Below are 21731 nucleotides of genomic sequence, written 5' to 3'. Positions count from 1 at the left end.
GTATTTGGTCTTAAACTATTACTGCTTTTAAAATGCTTGTGATTTTTATTTTCTCCTTTTTATCCTCATTTTTCCTTTATTCCCACTCTCATGGTGCTCCCTGTAATATAGGTTCCTCTTCTAACTGTTACACACAGTAGCTTATCCACAAAACAAGCCAATAAATTTGAGAATGTTTTGAGCAACAAGTGTGAGCTTTAGGGCATCAATTTTTGGGGGGTGAGTATCAGGGATTGAACCCAGGGGCATTCAACCACTAAGCTACACCCCAGCCCTATTTTGTATTTTATTTAGAGTCAGGGTCTTACTGAGTTGCTTAACGCCTCACCCTTGCTGAGGCTGTTTTTGAACTGGTGACCCTCCTGTTTTCAGTAGGGCATGAATTTTTAACCTCACTGATTTGGATCTGTCTTCAAATAATTGAAAGATCCCAGCTAACGTGAACTCTAGAAAGGACTTTAGACTTATTACTTTCATTAGAATATTGCTTCAATTCCTAGTACCAATGCTAATCTTTTGCTTGATATATTTGCTTTACTATTTTTCTCTTAGCCATCATCATTATGGAAGAATCATAGTTCACTAAAAGTTAAGTGTTTTTTTTTTCACATTGAGACCACTTACAGTCAAGATCCAATGTTACGCTTAAGTTATTGATAGTCAACTATTTGTTCACTAATAAGAATTCATTAGCAAATGAGCCAATTGTCCTTCCCTCTCTTTAGTTTTAACACACATAATGTTAACCCCCAAAGAAACACAAAATGGAAAGAACAATGCTGTAGGACTCCGAACGATCATTTTATAGAAAGAACATTTATTTTATTATGTTGTGGATGCGAATTTTAGTAACAATCTCGTTGAAGTCTATTTTGTAGGACTCTGTCTCCAAAGCACTAGTTCAGCTACTTAAGATAAAACACATTATTTATGAAGACATGATCATATTTCAAAATGCCACAGGAGAGAAACACATGCCAAGAGGTAACACACTTGTTTAATTTCATTAGTTACATATGAACTGCTAGGAAAGCCACAATTTTAGTTGTTTTATAAGATTTACTAAGATGTGCAAGTGTCAGTGATGGTTATGGTTGTGAACATATTCCAGGTGAATGTCCCAGGAAAGGACCATCTCTGCAGGTCCATTAACCTTACACCACAAATCTAGAATTGCCACAGTCTGGCTGGGCACGATTCAGGAGCCACTTGTCAAAAGAAACGAACTTTATTTTTAGAACCACACAGGCCAAACAAAACAGCTCCTAAGGAAAAACCCTCAGAGCCCAACTGCCACCACCGGCTTCCCACAAGCCTCTCACCACAACACAAGCCTCTTTCCACTTCCCACAATCCTCCTGCTCTTGAGGCCGATTGGCTTGGTTGCATGGGCGGAGCCAAAAAAGTCCCTCAATGATCAGCTCCGTGATCTGAAAGGGCAGGGAAACAGCCCAATGAGCATCACTGCAGAGGAGCCAATCAGCTAGATGTTGCTGGGGCCGCTGTGAGCCAATCATCAGCTGGCAGCTGGAAGTTTGCTGGCAGCTGGAAGTTTGCTGGGGCTCCTTCGGCTGTGGCTCTCAACATAGAATGACAAAAGGTTTATGCTGAGGTTCATCAGTCCTGAGAAGCAAACACCATCTCTGCTTGGGGACTCTTTTCTAGCAAGAAATTAGAGGGGTACCATGACTGATAACCTGGCAAGAGAATTCAAGATGAAGCTCCTGGTGATTTTAAGTAAGGAAGCACTGTCAGGGAATAAAGGTTTATATCCAGTGGTCATCAGGATTGGGAAGAGCAGGAGTATCAGAAGAGAAGACACCTCTCTCTTGACAGCTTAAGTGTAGTATTGTGGGCTGGAAATTTTTAAGATACCAATCCCTGAAGACAAGTTAAGGGCTTAGCAGTGGTTTGGCAAAGTAAAGTAGTAACTAAGTATTTGAAACTTTTGTTCTTTTATATCAATACCAATCTGGTTTTGGCCTGATGATTATGGCAATATAGATCTAGTAATGAGATAAATGATTTGGATCCAACTCAATGTAGTCATTCAATGGAAATTTCGGTTCAGAAATTTTTGGAAGCAGACATATTCCTGATTCATATGTCTGGTTTCAAAAAGGAGACAACAACCCTACAAGATAGGAAAAATAGATTATACTTACCTCCTAATGGTCTTCTTTCTCTTTGTCATGGAAATCTGTCTCGAGGGAAAGAGACAGACACAGAATTTTAAATGGAAAAGGCCATAGAATCCTTCATTTCTATGGACTTCTGAGGCCTAGTGATTTACCCAAAGGCCTATAGTTAATTGGAGTTCAGTTTGTTTTGTTAGTCAAATATTTTCTATGTTTCACATCTTTGATGCTATGAGAATAGCCAATTAGATTAATTCTAGTTTTCTAGATCACATGAACTGAAATCTTACCAGTTTTTCCAGGCAACACAAAATATCAGGTAGATGCTAGAGAAGAAATGATTAATACTTTCAGAGTCTGGGGGGAGAAAAAACTCAAAGCTAATCTTTTCCCCCTTTTCCTATTTTGTAACAGCTATTGAATGGCATCTAGCTGTTTTTATCTTTTCAGCTTTAAGGAATTAAAACTCTTTGGTTGTATAAGGGAATGTGAAGTTGAATGAGTCAATATGCGGTTGTTTTTTTATCCTGTGGTCACCATTTGCTGAATCTTTAGTATGAAATGCTGTATAAAGGCAAGAAGAACAATGGTTCAGTTTATACTTGTTGAACATGTCACACAAGGTCATCTCTGAATTTAGCATGAAGCACGTCTTCCAGAGAACCCAGATTGTTTTCACATCACCTGGGATCCAGATGATGCTGGTGGCTTCTCTTCCTTCTTGGAGGCAGTGATTAGTTTAATGCTAGTCACTCTCCAGAGATGAACTATGACCTCATGAACCATCACCTGCACAAAGGTCAGGTCAGCTGTGTGTTTGTGTGTTATGAGATTGTAGTGCATGTTCAAGACACCAGCCTGTTGTTAAGTCTCCCTACCATTTGTGAGTGGTTATGGGGTCAACTTACAAGACTGTTTGCTTATACTCCTCTGAGATTTGGCCCTGTTTATTTGGAGTTAGGTGGGAATTTTCCAGCAGTTCATAGGCATCCTGCATGTTGGGGAGACTCTGTCCCATGTCCCTGGTAACCTTATGGATCTGAACACCGGTGCTGTTCTTTGGACAAACTCTCTGGTCCTGGTATGCCTGAGCCCGACGTTTACAGATGCCAAACTTGCTGAGCAGGATGAACACATCTCTCTGGAAAGCCTTGGTGAAAATAGCATAGAGGAATGGATTGGCACAGGAGTTCAGTGGATAGAAGAGAACCAGCAAGATTTTGGAGTTGGTGACAGTGATGAGAGGCTTGTTCATAAGTGCCGACAGGGCATAGAAGGAGATAGGAGCCATGCACATGAAGTCGGTGAAGATCAACACAGCCATCCTTTTGGCAATTTTGGTGTCTTTGTCTCCAGGGTTGTACTGGGGATTTCGAACCGTGATGTAGATCTTCACGTAGCAGGAGCACACGATGATGAAGGCCACGATATTGAGCAACAGAACAAGAACAATGTAGGCCAGAGCAAGAGGGGTCTCAGTGTCCATGGGCAGGCAGATGCTGACCTTGGCATAGCTACTTATTCCCACCAGAGGGAGCAGGGCAAGCAAGAAGCAGCAAACCCAGCCACCCACCATGATGACATAGGCATGCCTGAGGCGGATCTTCCGGTCCAGGCGCATGGCAAAGGTGATGGCATACCAGCGCTCCAGGGTAATGACCGTCAGTGTATACACGGACAACTCGCTGGCAAAGACAGTGAAGAAACCAGCTGTGTTGCACCCAGCACCTGTCTGCCAGTCGATGGCATGGTTGTAGTACTCAGAGTGCGTGTAGAGGTCCACAGAGGCAATGAGAAGCAGGTATATCCCCATGCAGAAATCTGCAAAGGCCAAGTTGCACATCAGAAAGCGTGGGACGGTCAGCTTGTAGTGGCTGGTGAGGATAATGAACAGGACAAAGATATTGCCCAGAAGAGCCAGCAGACTAACAAACCACACCACGATTCTCAGGAACTTGTAGCCCATTATGTCTTCACAGGGATTGAACTCGTCTGACTTGGGGGTACACACCATGTCTTCATTGTCCCCGCACACAGTGTAGTCATAATGGCTGTCAAAGGCTTGTAGAGTCTCTTCTTGGGCATTTTTGAGCTCCTGGCCAAAACCAATGATCTCATCCTCTTGCTCTTCAAAGAAGACGTAATAATGGGAGTTGCTGTGGATATCCTGGAACTTGGAGTTTTGCTTGTATTCAACATTGCTATCACCCGTGTCTTCTTCATATTCCTGGTAGATGGGACCATTCACAGATTTTCTGTGACGCAGACTCCGGATACTGCTCTCATTACACATCAAGGACTCAAGGATTCTGCAAGGCAGCAGAAAAAATGAGTTGCAGAAAAAAATATTTGCTTAATATCAGGAAACCCACAACACTTTGGAAAAAGATGTCAGTGCTTATGATAATGTACATGATTCTACAAGATTTTACATGATCTGGCCAGGATTGTCTCTCCTACACCATTTCCTATTACCCCCTACCTTTCCTACTGTGATCCAGTGACATTGCTCTTATTTCTCCTCTATAACCACTTCAAGCACAGCAATAATAAAAAAGCATGATATTTATCTAGTCTAGGTAGGCAGAACCTGGCTCTACAGTTCCAGCTGTTTTCCCTGGAGCAGGTCTAGGAACCTTGGCTTATTCATGTGGATTGTGGGTTAATGAGATATTTCACATAGTTTATTAAAGGAGTAGATCAATAGTTTTTAAAGCTCTTACAACAGCACCTGCAATGTGGGAGTGCATATATATGTTGGATATTGTTATTTGTTGTTGTTATCATTCCCACTGAGAGCTCTAGAATTCTCTATCCCCTTTGCCTGAAGACTGGTGGCTGCCTTGACTCATTATTCAATATTAAATGTCCCTTTCTCAGAGGAGTCTTCCCTGATCTCCTTACAACAAAAGGAATTTACCTTGCTTCAGCTGCTGATCAGGTTTTGAGTCACCTAATGAGATCTGGTTAAAATGTCCAGTGGGGGCTGGGGCTGTAGCTCAGTGGTAGGGCACCTGCCCCTCACATGTGAGGCACTGGGTTCGATCCTCAGCACCATATAAAAATAAATAAATAAAGATATTGTGTTCATCTACAACCAAAAAAAAAAAAAAAAAAAGTGTCCACTGGGCTAGCACTTCTATCCAGTTGGGAGGTTAAGGAGAAGCCTGGATGCTTTCCATCCCTCCCTGGTCCTTTCCTACTTAGTGCCACATGGAGTCAGTATAGTCTGCTGCTTCCATCCTCTTGCCCCACTTCTAGTTTTCTGCAGCCATTACACCTGTTGCACAGTTGTTTAACTTGCCACTTTGCTTCTGCCCCCACAACTAGTCCCAATTCTTTTCTGACTACAAACATGAGTGTAGAAAGTCAACTTGCAGACACTTACAGAGAAGCTGAGGGGGCCTGAATAAGAGATTAATGAAGGTGAACTTAGGAGAACAGGTAAGGATATAAAACATTTTTAAGACATGCTGGGGTAACACAGCTAGAAACTGGCAGGGCTATGATACAAGCCGAGCTGATTCTAAAACGATATACACGCAACCAGCGAGTTATGACAGGTGCAAGGTCCTGACAGATCAGGTAGTCCAATTGCATGTGTTGTTGGTAAGTGTGTCCTTGTGGTTGTGGTGTCGTTTATGTGTTGCATCTGGAGGCCAGAAGTCATGTCTTGTAACCTTTACAAGGTGCTACATGACCTGGTCACACCTGTCCCTACTATGCCATCTTTTACTAAACCTCACCTCGGCTATTACTATTCAGAGACACTGACCTTCTTTCTCGTCCGCAACCACTCGGCATCTTCCGAGTTATTGTGCCCCTAGATTTCCTGTTCATACAGATGCTTCCAATTCTTTTCCACCTGCTTTTCAAACCACAGAGATTCTTCCCCAAACCCAGAAATTAACTCAGCATCTACCATGGCCTCTCATCCCTTTCTGGGTCCCTACCACTTACCCTCTGATTTTCTTCTGATTCTTAAAAGCACAGCAGTGGCTGGGATAAGAAAGGTCAGCCCGTGTGAGGTGAAGGAAGCTCAAGGAAAGTGGAAGTTTCTTAAGAGTCCAAGTGTTTCTTGCTATCAGTTCCCTCAGGTGCTCCAGGCCTTTGGACGGCAGGGCAGTAACACTGGTGTAAGACACGTCCCTGGAACACAGAGAACAGAACAACACAGAGAGGCAGTGAGCAGCCAGGGTCTTCTATGTTTGGCCAGAAGATCAAACAGACCCCAGATCAACAAGGAGCTCCTTTTAGCTACTGAATATGTAACTCACTTCTTTACATAGACTCCCTGGTCCAAGGAGGGGTACTAGGCTTCTACATCAACATGTCATAGCAATTCCCATTTTTATTGCTGAAAATTTTGGAATCCACCAACACAAATACTATTTCTGCAAGCATTTTATTCTATCCCTCAGAATATGTGAGAGTTCTTGGAATCAGAGATGGGTGTCAAGTTTACTCAGCAAAATGACACCATGCAACTAGTAAATGGCCTCAAGAGGCAAGAGAAATAAAATTGAACAGGCTCAATGGGACCTAAATTGTGACGAGTCTCTGTGAGAGTTTTGGACTGATCTAGGTCAACAACAGTATGGTGAAAATGATTCGAATAATGTGGGACTTGAAAGTCCTAGCCAGTTACATTTCGAATTCGTGACTAAGAACAATGCCCGCCCCCCAGTTTCTTTAGAAGACTGTAATGTATACCTATAAAGAAAATGAGAAATGAGATTAAAATCACTTTCACAAACTATGGGAGGGAGAAGTGGTGGAGGCTGGAAATTGTGTAATAATGTAATTACTAAAGTAGATGGCCTTTAATTGACAATCTCTGTTCTCTCAATCCAGAGAGTCCACGTTATATGTCTTGCTCTATCATTTTTACTAGGACTAGATAATAGATTGAATAAAACCATGAATATTTAACCTAACATCCCTCTTATTTTATATTTTATAAATGAAAATATTTACTAAGCATTCCTTATGGAAAGTCTTTACATTTTTAAATGTAACATAATTAGTAGTTTCTGATTAGCAAATGAATTCTAATATTTTCAGCTTCTTTCTGCACATGATTATAATAGGGCTTAGGTGGGATTTAAATTTTCAAGGTCCAAGGTTTCCAGAACTTTCTACTATTTTGTTGTTGTTGTTGTTTATTTGTATGAACACAAAGCTCACAAATTAACCCCATTATCCTTGCAGAATTGTGACTCTGGTGGGGCAAGATTACACATTTGCTATCTTGGTTTGTATTTGACATAAAATTCTGTCATTTAATATTTTCCAAACTTGCCTGGTGGTAAGCATGACTTGTGGTGCTTGTTACTATGTGATCTCTAGGTGATTTCTAACATTAGGCAAATAAGTTTGGGAAATTGGCATAAACACCTTTACAATTAGGGAGAGAGCTGTTGGAGGGGTTTTGGAGCTGGTCTCTAGTACAGCTGTGGAGTAAGTCAAACTGGATTTCATTCTGCTGCCTCATCTACTCTTTTAGCAAAGTTGACTTCAAGGTATGACCATCTTTTTGCCTCCAGTTTTCTGGAAGCTACATATATATATCTCTTTGTCCATGGTTGCTTTCAGGTCAATGAGAAAAGAAAACATATCTTAGCTCATTCTCCCTGCCTTGCTACTTGCTAGATACACTGCTTACATGTTATCTGAAAGAATTTATCCTTCCAAGGAGTGTTTGCATTTTAGTAGATATTCCTGGAGAAAACTTTCAGTGATTGCACCGCAAAATATTCCAAAACTGTAAAGTTGTAAAGTTTCAGTTACTGCATTGCAAAACACTCCAAAATGAAGTGGCATGAAACCATAATATTTTTATTATAAGAATAACTTTTGTGGCAGGGTGTGGTGGTGCACACCTGTAATTCCAGCGTCTCAGGAAGCTGAGACAGGAAAATCACAAGTTCAAAGCCAGCCTCAGCAAAGGTGAGGAGCTGAGCAACTCAGCAAGACCCAATCTCTAAATAAAATACAAAGTATGGCTGGGGATGTGGCTCGTGGTTTAGTACCCCTGAATTCAATCCCTGGTACTCCACTGCCCTCCCCCCACCCCACCACCAAAAGAATAGCTTTTGTGGATCAGGAATGTGAATAGGGCATGGTGGGGATGCGGTGTCTCTGCTCAGCTGGGAAGACCTGAAGTCTGAGGTGACTGTGAGAAATAGAAAATCTGGTGGTTTATTTTCAGAATATAGTATTCAGCCTTAATTGGATCCAATTGTGTAGCCATTTTAATTATAGCCATTCTCTTTGCCTGCCCCAATTATAAAGTTAGCCAATCACATAGACTGTAACCCTGAGCTCCTCCAATCAGGATGAAGGGCGGTGCCCCATGAGGGATATAAGCAGCCAGGGACTACCTGGGACAGGCACACTTGCTAACTTGGCTCCCAACCTGGTTCTGTAGCTCGCCCTTCTGGCAGAAGTAAAGTTTGCCTTGCTGTTTTTGTTTGGATGTATGATGTCCCCCAAAAGCTCACATGTGAGACAATGCAAGAAGGTTCTGAGAAAAAAATGACTGAGTTAGGAGACCCTGAATTAATCACTGGTGGGATTAACTGAGTGGTAACGGAAGGCAGGTGGGGTGTAGTTGGAGCAGGTGGGCGTTGGAGGCATGGCTTTAGGGTATCTATTTGTTTCTGGTGCGTGGAGTCTCTCTCTCTGCTTTCTGATCACCATGATGTGAGCTGCTTCCCTCTGCCACACTCTCTAGCTGTGATGGTCAGCCTCACCTCCAGTCCCGAGAAATGGTGCCTGTCTTCTATGGATAGAGACCTCTGAAACCGTGAGCTCTCAGATAAAACTTTTCTCCTCTATAATTGTGCTGGTTGGGTCACAGCAGCAAAAAGACTGACTAAAACACATGCCCACCCACTTTTAAGCATGTGTTTGATTTCTGGCGGCACCTCAGTATTTCTAACAGTGACCTGATTGCTGGAGGCTGGAATGACCTACAGGCTCCTTCCTTGGCATGTGTGAGGAGCAGACTCAAAGGCAGAGCTCATAGCTGCTCCATGTGGCTTGGACTTCTCAGGTATAGCAGATTCTAAAAGAACTAGTGAATTCAAGGGCAGGGGATATAGAACCCACCTCTTAATGGAAGGTATGTCAAAGAATTTGGTGCCTTATTGTGATCTAACTTGTGGAAATATCACTGAGGCAGATATTTGTGGGAGGAAACTGGTAGGTTACCATTTTGAAAATCAGCATTTAGGGTCCAAGCACTACCCTCGACCCCAGCATCAGAATCATCTGCGTTACAGACTCAGCCACATCCCCAAACAAATGAATTAAATAATCTCTTATGGTGGAGCTCAGGAGTCTGTATTAGGTAAGATGCTCCATAGAGTTCATTTAGAAGCACCTCTCATTTCTTAAAACATTTTTTTTTTAATGAAGAAGGCAGATACGAAAATTTAGACAAAGAAACAAGGCATGTTGGTTCCAAATGAAGCAAGAATTTAAAGACAAGCCATCAGTGGAGGCCTGCCCTGGGAGATTGGAATGTTAATGCCTCCAGAGACCTGATACTCCATCTCCCCCCCCCCAAAAAAAAAAGAAAGAATAGCTTTGTGGATCAGGAATATGAACAGGGCATGGTGGGGATGCGGTGTCTCTGCTCTGTCATGTGTGAGGCTCAGCTTGGAAGACCTGGAGACTACCTGGATATACTATATTCATCAAGATTACCCCCACCCCCACCCCTTTCTCATTCTCTCTCATTTCTGATCACCATGTGAGCTGCTTCCCTCTGTCACACTCTTCCTCCATAATATTCAGCTTCACTAGAGGAATGGATCCAGCTGCTTATGGACTGACACCTAAAACTGTGAGCCCTTAAATAAACTTCTCTTCTACAGTTGTTTTGATCAGGTCCTTTAGTCACAGAAGCAAAAAAGCTGACTAAAACACATCCACTCTTTTTAAAAATTTTTTTTTAATATTTATTTTTCAGTTTTCAGTGGACATAACATCTTTATTTTATTTTTATGTGGTGCTGAGGATCGAACCAGCGCCCCGTGCATGCTAGGCCAGCGCGTTACTGCTTGAGCCATATCCCCAGCCTCACTCTTTATCCTATATTTCTCGAGGTCCTGCAGGTCTGGCCTTTGACTAGCTCTCCAACCTCATCTCGGGGACCTGCTGTAACTCTAAGTATCCATTAAGCCCATTGCTACTAAAGTGATCCTGTTTACTTCCTGATGCAGGTTGCTCTCCTTGTACTACTTTACATTTACAGGGTCAAGCAAGCAACTACTATCCTTTTATTTTCTTGTTGAAAATTTATCTTCTCTTACACTTTTAAAAAAAGACATTCTGGGTGATATCAGAAAGAAAAGCAGAAGCCCCTTTATATTACCCAATAGATGTAGCATTTCCTCTCCACTCAAAATATCCCCAATGGAATGAATCTTCCCTCTAAACCTATTGATATATTTTATTTCCTATCTTCTATCCACCACATCTCAGGATTTGAAGCTTCAGTGTCCTCATGGAGTCTTTCTTGACCTTGTCTTAGATTCATGCTATAAAAATCTATAGTAAAATGCAATTGTGCTCCCTCGACCCACCAGATGCCAGCTTAGCTGGTTCTCATTGCTACGGTTTTAGTTTGAGTCTGAATTACTTTTCACCCAAACCTTGCAAAAATTCCAAGATGGTGCCAGAAATATCTTTTATTAATCCCACCTTCAAACTCAGTACAGATGTTCTTTCTAAAACATGATCTCATTGTTTTGCTCACCAGCTTGAAACCCCCTGCTTGCTCCAATGTCTACAGAATGAAATTTGAGCTTCTTAGACTACTTCTCCTTTCCCCACTAGGGGTACCTTCCTGAATTCCTGTGTCATCTTCTTGATCTCTCACATTTCTTTTTCTTTTTTTAAAATTTGCTTCTCTCCCCACCCCCCTCATTTCAATGGAGCACACTTTTCATATAACTTTTTAGAAAGGTCATACTAAAGAGGTATTTTCTATTTTCTTTCCAGTCTTTCTCTTGCATTCAATTAATGTTTTACCTGGCTGTAAAATTTGGGATTGCAATAATTTATTTAAAAATATCATTTTCTTCAGAATTTAAAAGACTTTACCCTGTTGAATTCTAGTAACCAGTGTTGATTTTGGTAAGTACAATGCCATTTAAGTTCTTTGGTCATTGACTTGTTTTGACTCGGGAAGTTGTTGCTGGCTATGGTAGGGATTGAACTCGGGCTCTTTTGCATTCTGAGCCTGCACTCTAGAACCCCAGCTCTCTGGAAGTTTTTATGGTATGAAATTTCATTAAGATGTGCCTTGATGGGAATCTTTTTCTATTTATTGCACTGGGCACAGGGAGTTGAGGGGCCCCTTCAGTCTGGAGACCTGACTGAAGGTCTAGAAATGTTTTCAGCTCCAGAAAGTGTTCTTATGTTGTTCCCGGGATAACTTACTACTCTTGTTTTTCTCTGCTTCTCTGAAATTCCTACTAAGTAGAAAAGGAGCCTTCTGAGTCACTTAGACATATCTCCTTCTTTGGTTGTCATTTTCTCCTGTTACTTTTATTAAGTCTTATGGTAGAATTCCCTCACTGTATTTTCCATCTCTTGTACTGAATTTTTAATTTTTGCTTTGCAAGAACTGGGACTCTGCCTGTTCTGTTCAGTGCAGTACTTTTGACAAATAGGCTGGTATTTGATCAACAGAAAGCTCTGAATATGGATTTGTCAGATGCATGAGTACATTTTTTTTAAGAATGCTTTCTTGGTTTTTGTTCCTTTTGTGATGGGATATTTGAGGATGCCCACCACACATTTAGGGTATGGGTTTTATTACACTTGATCATAACTCAAAGACCAAGAAGCAATGATGCATGAGTTTTACATTCAGATTATCTAGATCTGAATTCCAGCTTCTGCACTTATTACCAGTCATTCAGCGTTTGTGTGCCTCAGTTTCCTTATCTTGGGCTTGTTGAATAGTAGCTGAGAGTGTGTTCTCAGTAAATTATTATAATCGTTAGTGTTGTTATAGTAATAGAGATGAAATATTTTCTTAGATTTATCGCAGGTCACTAATTATTGCTTTGTTAATAATTCTTTTCTGATTTCTGCAATATTTGATTTCTATAGGCTCATTTCCCCCCATTTGTTTAACCTGTGTTTCAATCTTTCACATTAGAAGCATTCTTTGGTGATCCTTGGTTACACATTCAAACTTAAGAGCAAGTTTTTCCACTGGCAGATTTTGATTAAGGGCAGTTGTATAGAAAGCTGAAAATTATGTTGTTGGGCTTTAAAATCCCAGATGGTGGATATCTTTTTTGTCTTAGGATTTTCCAGAATTTTCAGAAAAGAGATTTGAGACCTCTAGTTCAAAGGTGAACTATTTGGATGCAGGCATTTTGACCTTCCATGAATTCTTCTGATTTTATGTCTCATTCTTGCCATTGCCAACACGTCACCTCTAAATCCGCCCCTCAAAGGTTCTGTGTAGAGCAAGGCAGCTGACTGTCTGCTCCCTGGACTCCTCTAAGCTTTCCCTTCCTTCTCTTCTGCCTTTTTTTCTTTCAGGATTCCATAGTTCTCCAGACCATCAATATGTCTTATGTGTCCTCTTGCCCTCGTGGATTTATGTGTATTAAAAATTCCTTCCTCATCTTTTCAGGAGGATCTGAAGAGGAAGAAGAAATACAAGTGTAGGTTGAATGCATCATCTTTTACTTTTTTTTTTTTTTTTAGTTGGATGGACTTTTATTTATATGCGGTGCTGAGGTTCAAACCCAGTGCCTCCTACATGCTAGGCAAGTGCTCTACCACTGAACCACAAACCCAGCCCCTCATCGTTAACTTTTAATCATCACTCTATTTCCCATGTAGAACAATGCAGCAGCTTGGACCAAATAATTGTTGAGTGCTGAGCTACATGAGACAGTGTCCTGGCTCTGAAGTTGTGGAGAAAGACCCTTACTCTAGAGTGAGTCACTCTGAAGAAATCCCCAAACTCAACAAGTCGGGGACCATTTTAAGTTATTTGAGCCTGTGTCTTCTGTGCACCCCAATTTTTATTTGGTCATTTTGAATTCATGGATTTTCCATTAGCATGAATTCTCTTCTAAAACCATACCTTGAACATACAGTTAAAAAGTTGTTTATTTCAGAATGAGAAGTATATGGAGAGCTGCTATCAGCAGCTGGAAGATCTGAGTCCATTTGTGATTGGAGTCACAGTAAGAGGGCCTCCTTTTAGGAAGAGCTTTCCTTGAAGAGCTCCTCAGTGATGGGCACTGAATTCCATGAGAATTTGTCTCTAGCAAGTGTTTACTTACAAATCAGGATGCAGCTAAGCTGAGGCTGGCAGACAGTTTGAAGTCTAATTGTATGGGTCATGGGAACCATCTCAAGTGTTTAATGAAAGTAACAAGACCTGAATTTGGAAGGAGGATTATATACAGTGCTACACACAGGGCAGGGGCATCACCAAAATTTAACAATGCCAGGGGGAAAAAAGAGCCAACTGGTAATTGATGTTGCAGGAAGAATGAATTTCTTCTCCGAAACAATTATGTATTCTAGCACTGTTCAAACATTGGAATAATTTCCATTTTTGTGAGATATTTTATTTAAAATTAAGTTTTGAGAAAGTCAATTGCAAACTAAATAAGCACTAATTGGCTTGCCAAATTTCCGATATCAATTATTAATGTAGAAGCTGTGTGTAGACACATTTGTAAATCAGTAGATGAAACGCAACTAAGAGCAAATAGATGAATTAAGTGCATATAAACAATTTAATGAAATTGTTGACACTAAATTAAAATAAAGGCTTTTTAAAAAAGCTGTTAAAGACATCGAGCTTGCCTCTATGTGTTTAAATGCATGTCATGTTTTAAAATTCTTTTATTCAACAATGCTTTGATTGCTCTCTGTCTATAGGCACTTCTAGATGCTAGGACCATAGTGGTCGAACTAAATGGGGCAGAAATTCCTGCTTCACTCTTGCACACCTTCTAGTGGGCAGAGAGGACATATAGTATATTAAATGATGATAGGTGCTGTGGGAAAAATGAAGAAAAAAGGAAGAGGCTGGAAGTGAGTCACAGTTAGAGGTGGGGGGAAGATGTCATGGAGGGCCTAATTGATAATATTGTTGAACAAATGTCTACAGGAGATGAGGGAGAGAGCCATATCAATCTCCAGGAAAAGAGCATGCCAGACAAGGACCCATCAGTATAAAGATCCTGAGGTAGCTTTGGCAGAAATGATCAGGGGTTCAGTTTTGGAGCTCCAGGCCGATTTGTCCCTCAGAGAGCTGAGGGAGGTCCAGTCCCTACCAAATAGCCTGGAAGTAGAGAAGAACAGTCTCAGCTGAGTGGCTGGGACCAAGGCATCCAGGACTGGGGGTGGAGGAGCATAGGAGAGAAGTTGCAGAGAGCTCTGTAACTGTTGGTGATATTTCCATAGTAACCCAGTTACTGTCCTTATCATCAGATCAGATTTCCCCCAATATAGTATCAACATCTTTCCAACACTCTTTTTTGACCTAAGTTCACCTCTGAATTCACTCTATGTTTTCTTGTAGGCTTACCTTATTCTTTCTCACTCCACCCCTCACCTGAATCCCATCTCAGATACTACTTTTTTAATGTGGCCTTGGCTGATGGCCCTAAGCAAGAACGGTACCTTGATTCTCTAATTAGGTCTATGGCTCTTCTTACATCAAACCTGTGTTATAGTTACTTATGTAAACTTCTCCTGAATTTGATTGTAACCTGTTTAAAGGCAGAGACTCTGTCTTATCCTTATAATTTTCATGGAGTTGACTAGGCATTCAGTAAGATGCTTGTGGTGAACTGAGTACGTGAACCCCTTGCTCTGGTTTGTTTTAGATTAGCAGGTTCTCCTCAGTTAATGCATAGAACAAAGAAAGAGAGGTCAAACTTGGGAGGGCAGTGAGCTGGTGGTTAGAACCAAAATGTATTTAGCCCAAATTTTTATGCAGGATCACAACTCAATGATAAGAATACAACCAAAAAAATGGGCAAAAGATTTGAACAGACACTTGTCAAAAGAAAATATATAAATGGATAAGAACATGGAAGTGTGCTCAACCTCATTTATAGGTAGGGAAACACAAATTAAAACCACAATGAGATACCACTGTAAACCCACTAGAATGGCTAGAATAAAAAAAAGATTGGCAATAAAACAGGTTGGCCAGTATTTAGCTCTCATACCTTGCTGATGGGAATAGAAAATGGAACAACTATTTTGGAAAACAGTTCATCAGTATTTTCTATAAAGATAAACATACATCTGTCCGATGGCTTGGCAACCTTATTCTTAGAGGACACAACATCTTTGTTTGTATGTGGTGCTGAGGATTGAACCCAGGCCGCATGCATGCCAGGCCAGCGCGCTATCGCTTGAACCACATCCCCAGCCCCTATTCTTAGATTTTTATACTGGAAAAATTAAAAGCTGTATGATTACTTACAAGAGGGTGGGGTATGAGGGAAGTTTCTAGGTGGTGAAAATGTTCTAAATCATAATCAAGGTAGAACAATTAAACTGTACATTTAAAAACTGTTATTTATATAAATTATACCTCAAGAAAAAAAAATTTTCTCTGGGGGTTGGGGTTGTAGCTCAGTGGTAGAGTGCTTGCCTCACATGCGTGAGGCACTGGGTTCTATCCTCAGCATCACATAAAAATAAATAAATAAAATAAAAATATTGTGTCCATCTCTACAACTAAAAAAAAATTTGCCCTGGATACATCTAGAAAATATGTATTTCCTCAGAGTTCAGGCACACTAGAGAGAAACTTGCCACAAATTTTCAGCTGTCTAATCATATAATCTTGGGATGATCAAAAAGAATATAAAAACAAACAAAAACAACAAAAAAGACTTATTTTCTCTAAACCAAGAAAGTTGGCAGTACTATGACCCCTGGACTTTCAAGTGATTAATTTGATCAGCTAAAAAAGCAACAAGTTTATTTTTGAAGTTTATTTTTGTAATGGAAACTCAAGGATATGTTCACAAAGATTCCTTCTTCTTAAGAGGTACTTATCATTGGGACTATTTTATTATAGTAATTTCCATGAGTATGCTACAGGCTATTTAAGTGAGTTACATAATTTAAAATTTAGATAACACTGGCTATTATAGAAATCCCTGCATTTCAGTGTTCTTTCTTTCAGCATTATGAACACCAAGAGCTTCTTTTTCAAAATAACGTGAAAGAAAATGAGGTAATCTAAAATAGAAAGCATAAAAATGGAAAATGAGATTGCATATCTTGATTTTAAAAAACTTATAAGTACTCCCAAGCTAAGTTCAAAAGCTTTTCTTTCTTTTTTTAATATATATATATTAAAAAAATATACTTAATATATATATATTTAATAATATATATATATAGTTGATGGACCTTTATTTCTTATTTATTTATATGTGGTGCTGAGATCAAACCCAGTGCCTTACACCTGCTGGGCAAGCACTCTGCCACTGAGCCACAACCCTACCCCACTTTTTTTTATTAATAGCAAAGATTAAGAATAGATTTCACTCTAGATATTTAACTTAAAAAAAGTTTTTTATAGTCGTAAATAGATGGCATGCATTTTTTTTATAGTGCTCAAGATCAAACCCAGTGCCTCATACATGCTAGGCAAGTGCTCTGTCATTGAGCTATAGCCCCAGCCTTAACTTGTTTTTAATTAGATTCTTTTTTGAGAAGTGACCTGGAAAAAAGATGATAAACTAAGAGGGCAAGTTTTGTTGATTTTGTTGACTACTAGAAATGACTGTGTTCTTTTACAGAAACTTTCAATGAGGCAAAAATACATATAGCACCCAATTTTCTTTTCATTAGATGGAGTTTCAGATTTTCCATTTTTTAGCTTTCATACCAAACAACAACCAAACATGGCTATTTGAAATTCAGTTACAAAGCATTAAATATTTATTGGCCACTTGCTATCTATTCTTTTGAGGTGCGGGACTACAAAACCGTTAAGAAACAGTCCATTTCCTCTGGATCTTAAAATCTAGTCATGTGAAATTTGTGGGAAATAAAGTAATGAAGATTTTCACAAGAGTTCAAGATAAGAACTAGAGAGTGGTCACGGGACATGCATGATTAGTTAACAAATGTATTTTAAGACAACAAATATGCTCGGAATTTGAGAAATGAGACTGGACTCCACTCATTTCTTACTTTGTTTCTACTGACCTCTCAATTCCTGACATCTCCATGGACTTCTCTTCCTACCTTCTGCGGCTTTCTTTTTAAATTTAATTTAAATTTTTATTAATATAATATGTGGACCTTCTCTGAAAAAAGTAAATTACCCTAGAAACTTGACAACACAAATTGCAGTGAACTCTTGTCTAGTCTCTGCTGGTCTGGTTTCTGATATCTCAGAAGCAATCACTTTCAACTTTTGGTGTTTCCTTCCATAATTGCAAACCTCTGTTTTTACATATTTAGTTGTAGTTGGACACAATACCTTTATTTTATTTATTTTTATGTGGTGCTGAGGATTGAACCCAGTGCCTCACACGTGCTAGGTGAGCGCGCTCCACTGAGCCACAACCCCAGCCCACAAACCTCTCTTGACTTAGTGGTTTTAGATTTCACCCACTGCCTCCCTGCTATGGAAGATTAAGATGTAACTCTCTTGCATCACTTTGAGACTCCCAGTCACTGACTTAACCAACTCCATTTTTTTTCCCTCCCCTGACTCTGTTTGCCTTTTTAACTTTTTTTTTTTTTCTTTGAGTGGCTTTCTTCTGCAGTTACTTTAGATGCCTGGAACCACAGGTCTGGTTGATACCAGCATCTTTATGACAAAGGACTGAAACCACCTCCAAACAACCTTGAGCCTCACAGAACAGACCACTTCCTGGTGAAATTGCCCCCCTAAACAGGAGCAATTACCCAGAGACAAAGGTGAGGTCTTTGGCCATTGTACTCTTATATCTGTCCTTCCCAATGTGGCCATGCCAATTAAATCTCCTTTCCTGCCCTACACCCCTGCTTGTACCTTTGGTATCCTGGGACAAGTAGCTGAGCCTAGTCTGTTGAGATCACCAGACCCAGGGTCTTCAACCTTGACTCCAGTAACACAACAACATACATTTCCCTTCTGGATACCCCTCTACTCTCTGAAATAGTTTTAGGACTTCCTGGATCCAACCCACATTCACTATTTTGGTTATTACAACTCTGCATATTGTGATTTCATTATCTTTCTAGTCCGATGGGATGTCTTCCTCTTTGCCTCTTTTTAAATTTATATGCCTTGGTTGGAATGGATCTTTTGCTAGGACTTTCATATGTTCCAAAGTTCCGTAAAACACCCCAAAACCATTTTTTTCCCCCAGAGTCAGTCCTGTCAGAGAATCTGACCATCCCTTTTGCTTTCCAAATGAACTTCCTTCCGGAGCCTGCAGCTCTGATGTGGACACCCAGGGCCGCCCTTTATGCTCATCCTGGAATTCCATTTACTTCTTTCCTGTGTTGATCACTCCATTTTTGAATTCTCTGTTTTTTTTCTTCCCTGGTATAAGCTCCAAAAAAAATGGTGAACAGAACACTAAGTTTCTGAGACTTTGCAGGAAGCTTACAGGAAGCTTGGGGGTTATTGGCTGACAAGTGATACGATGGTAATTTGGGGAGACTACCAATGTTCATTCTTATGTTTTATTTCTTTCTTACCTTTGGGAATGTCAGCTTCCTCCAAATTCTAACTCCTCCCTAGAGTGCATTCATTTTATGAGATGAGTCAAGGGGGGCTTCTTGGTCTTAAATGTTGTAATATTCCAGGAAGGATGGCACATGTCTGTCATCCCAGCAGCTCTGGAGGCTGAGGCAGGAGGATCACAAGTTCAAAGCCAGCCTCAGCAATTTAGTGAGACTCTAAGCAACTCAGCCAGACCATGTCTCAAAAAAAAAAAAAAAAAAAAAGGGCTGGGGGTGTGACTCAGTGGTTGAGTGTCCCTGTGTTCAATCCCTGGTACCCTCCCTAAAATGTTATAATGTAGTTTCACAGACCTTGTTTTCACAACAGTTCTTCACTTATCCTTAAATCTTCATGATCGTATTTTAACGGAAAAAACTTTAGTCTTCTCCTGTGTGTGTGTTGGGGGTGGGGAGTAGTTACTTAATGGTTCAGGATGAGAGGTGATATCTGGGGGAACAGGTAAAGTTTTTAAAGACTTCCAACTTCGACATCACCCATACCCTTACTTAAGATTTAATTGATGAAATCTTCCTTAGATCATGTCATTTGAATTAGCTTTTTTTTTTTTTATGGGTTTAACCCATGTAAGTACTAAGCAAGCCACTCTCTCTACATCTTTGAAGACATTTGTCACTTATTTATATGGTCACCTATCTTTCTTTGTCACTGAGAAGGTATGGCCTCCCCCCACTCAAATTACTCCCATTTTAATATTTTTTTTTTTTAGGAAAAAATCAGGGAAAATCACTTTGATAGGGAGGGTTATCATGAGTCTTAATTCTATCTGTTCTTTGAGATTTCCTCCACATCTATTTCTCCCATCACCACCTACGTTCTAAAGAGTCTCAAATATATGTTTATCCCTGACCTCTGTTGTGCGTTTCACATTCTCATATGTCACTGCCTGCTTGGAGGTGACATAGGTACCTGCAGTTGCTCTTCCCCACCTCGGGAAAGGGTATCCCATTTTCCAATAGCTCAGGCAAAAACACTTGCAGTTGTTTTGATTTTTCTCTTTTGCTCAACCCCATATTCAACACCAGCATCTCCTGTTAGCTTTTCCTTATAAGTAGTCAGAATATGACCATTTCTCATCACATCCACTGATACTGCCTTAGTGCAAGCTGCTATCATCTCTTACGCACATTACCTGGGGTATTAAGTGGTCTCTGTTTCCATACTTGGCCCCCTCTAGTCTATTTTCAACCCAACAGCTAGAGTTCCAGTTAAGACATGAGTCAGTTCTATGCTCAAAAAACACAAAAGGCTCCTGCTCTAAGAACAAAATCAAGACCTCATAATGGCCTCTAGGGCTACAAATTGTTCTCATACCTCATTACCTTTTTTTTTTTTAACCAATCGTCTTGTTTTTTTCCCATTTAGTTCAGTCTGCTTGAGCTGTAATGACCTCCTAGTTCTTCCTCAAATATGCCAGAATATTCCCACCTGGAAGTCTTTGCACTGGTCTAGAATGTTCTTGCTTCTGTTAGCCACATGGCTTACCCCTTCCTTTCTTTCAACTATTTTCCTAATTGTCACCTTCTCAAGGTGGCTTTCCCTAACCGCTCTTTAAAATAGTGACCCTTCATACCTGTAACCAAGCAATTTGGAGGTTGAAGCAGGAGGATCATAAGTTTGAGGTTAGCCTCAGCAACTTAGACCCTGTCTCAAAATAAAAATAAAAGAGGCATGGGGATGTAATTCAGTGGTAGAATGCCCCTGAGTTAAGTCCTTAGTACCAAAATAAAATAATAGAATAGAATAAAATATTGCCCCCCCCCAAGCATCTTAAGCTTAGAAAGTCTCAGTAGGTATTTATTGTACATTTTCAAAAGTTAATTAGGGAGAATTTAACCAAACAAAGCAGAAATTTCAGGCAGGTAAGATGATTAATAAAATTTAAGAACTGAGACTTAAAGAGAGTGTTTATATTCTCATGATATTTGAGAGCAGATGGTTTATCCAAAGGAGAACAAACAGAGAAGAAAGAACTGGGACCCAGAACTGAACACTATTTGGAGTAATGCTGAACTGAGCTAGTGAGAGGTTAAGAGAGAGCAGAATCATGATGTGTCAAAGCTCAAGAAGGAAGTGAATGTTCTTGTAATATAGCTTAACATTCATGGAGGATACCCTTAGTCCCTTTAGATTGTCTGCTTAAACTTCGTTACTTCTGGTTATCCTGTTTTGACAGATGAGAGTACTGAGGCTTAGTTCTTACAGTCAGGAAATGATGGTGCCAAGAGTTGATTACTGGTATAATTTTTTTTTACCAAGTTCACTTTCTTCAACCTGGAATGCCATCAGGAAGCAAGAAAAGCACTTTCAAGCAGTTGGATGTCTGGTCTTAACTTGGTTGTAGAAAATATTGCCATAAATAAAAAAGACAACTTAAGAAGCACAAACAAATGGATAGATGAATTGACCACTTCCAAAAACATAGAAATGAACACATTTACCTAAGCACTATAAGCTGAAATACCTTTAACATGTAACTGCTATTTAAATTCTATAGGGATTATAGAAGTATGATTTAACTGTTTATTGTCAATTTTATTATTTTCACAAACATTTATTGTGCTTGCACCTGTGTCTCAGGCATTAAAATATGAGCTAGAGCTATAAAAATAAAACATAAATGCTGCTCTCTAGGATACCCTGGAGAGATGGATTAAAGGGGCACAGTTGGATAATTATCTGGTACAGGAGAGTCACAAAGGGTATGTGGTGGTGTACAGAGGAAGAAGAGGTCATTTTTCCCTGAGGAGAAGAGGAGAACTCTACTTGAATATAAAAGTGTCAGGAGCTTATTAGATAGTTAAGGTTGGAGGCTTTTGCAG

At 40.0% G+C, this 21731-nt stretch overlaps 1 protein-coding gene across 1 annotated transcript in view; it reads right to left on the bottom strand.

Moving 5' to 3' along the window:
* Positions 1-797: 797 nt before the first annotated feature.
* Positions 798-21731, bottom strand: part of Tshr (thyroid stimulating hormone receptor) — a 133669-nt gene continuing 112735 nt past the window's right edge. Inside the window, exons 9-10 of the mRNA XM_005321289.4 lie at positions 6099-6287; positions 798-4447 (exon numbers count right to left, since the gene is read on the bottom strand). Coding sequence (XP_005321346.1) covers positions 3043-4447; positions 6099-6287 — 1594 coding nt within the window. The 3' untranslated portion in view covers positions 798-3042. The remainder of the gene's footprint in view (positions 4448-6098; positions 6288-21731) is intronic.

The sequence above is a fragment of the Ictidomys tridecemlineatus genome, chromosome 5 (assembly GCF_052094955.1).
Source record: "Ictidomys tridecemlineatus isolate mIctTri1 chromosome 5, mIctTri1.hap1, whole genome shotgun sequence".
Classification (NCBI taxonomy): Eukaryota; Metazoa; Chordata; class Mammalia; order Rodentia; family Sciuridae; genus Ictidomys; species Ictidomys tridecemlineatus.
The sequence above is the reverse complement of the archived record's forward strand: the minus strand, read 5'-3'. Positions and strand labels throughout refer to the sequence as shown.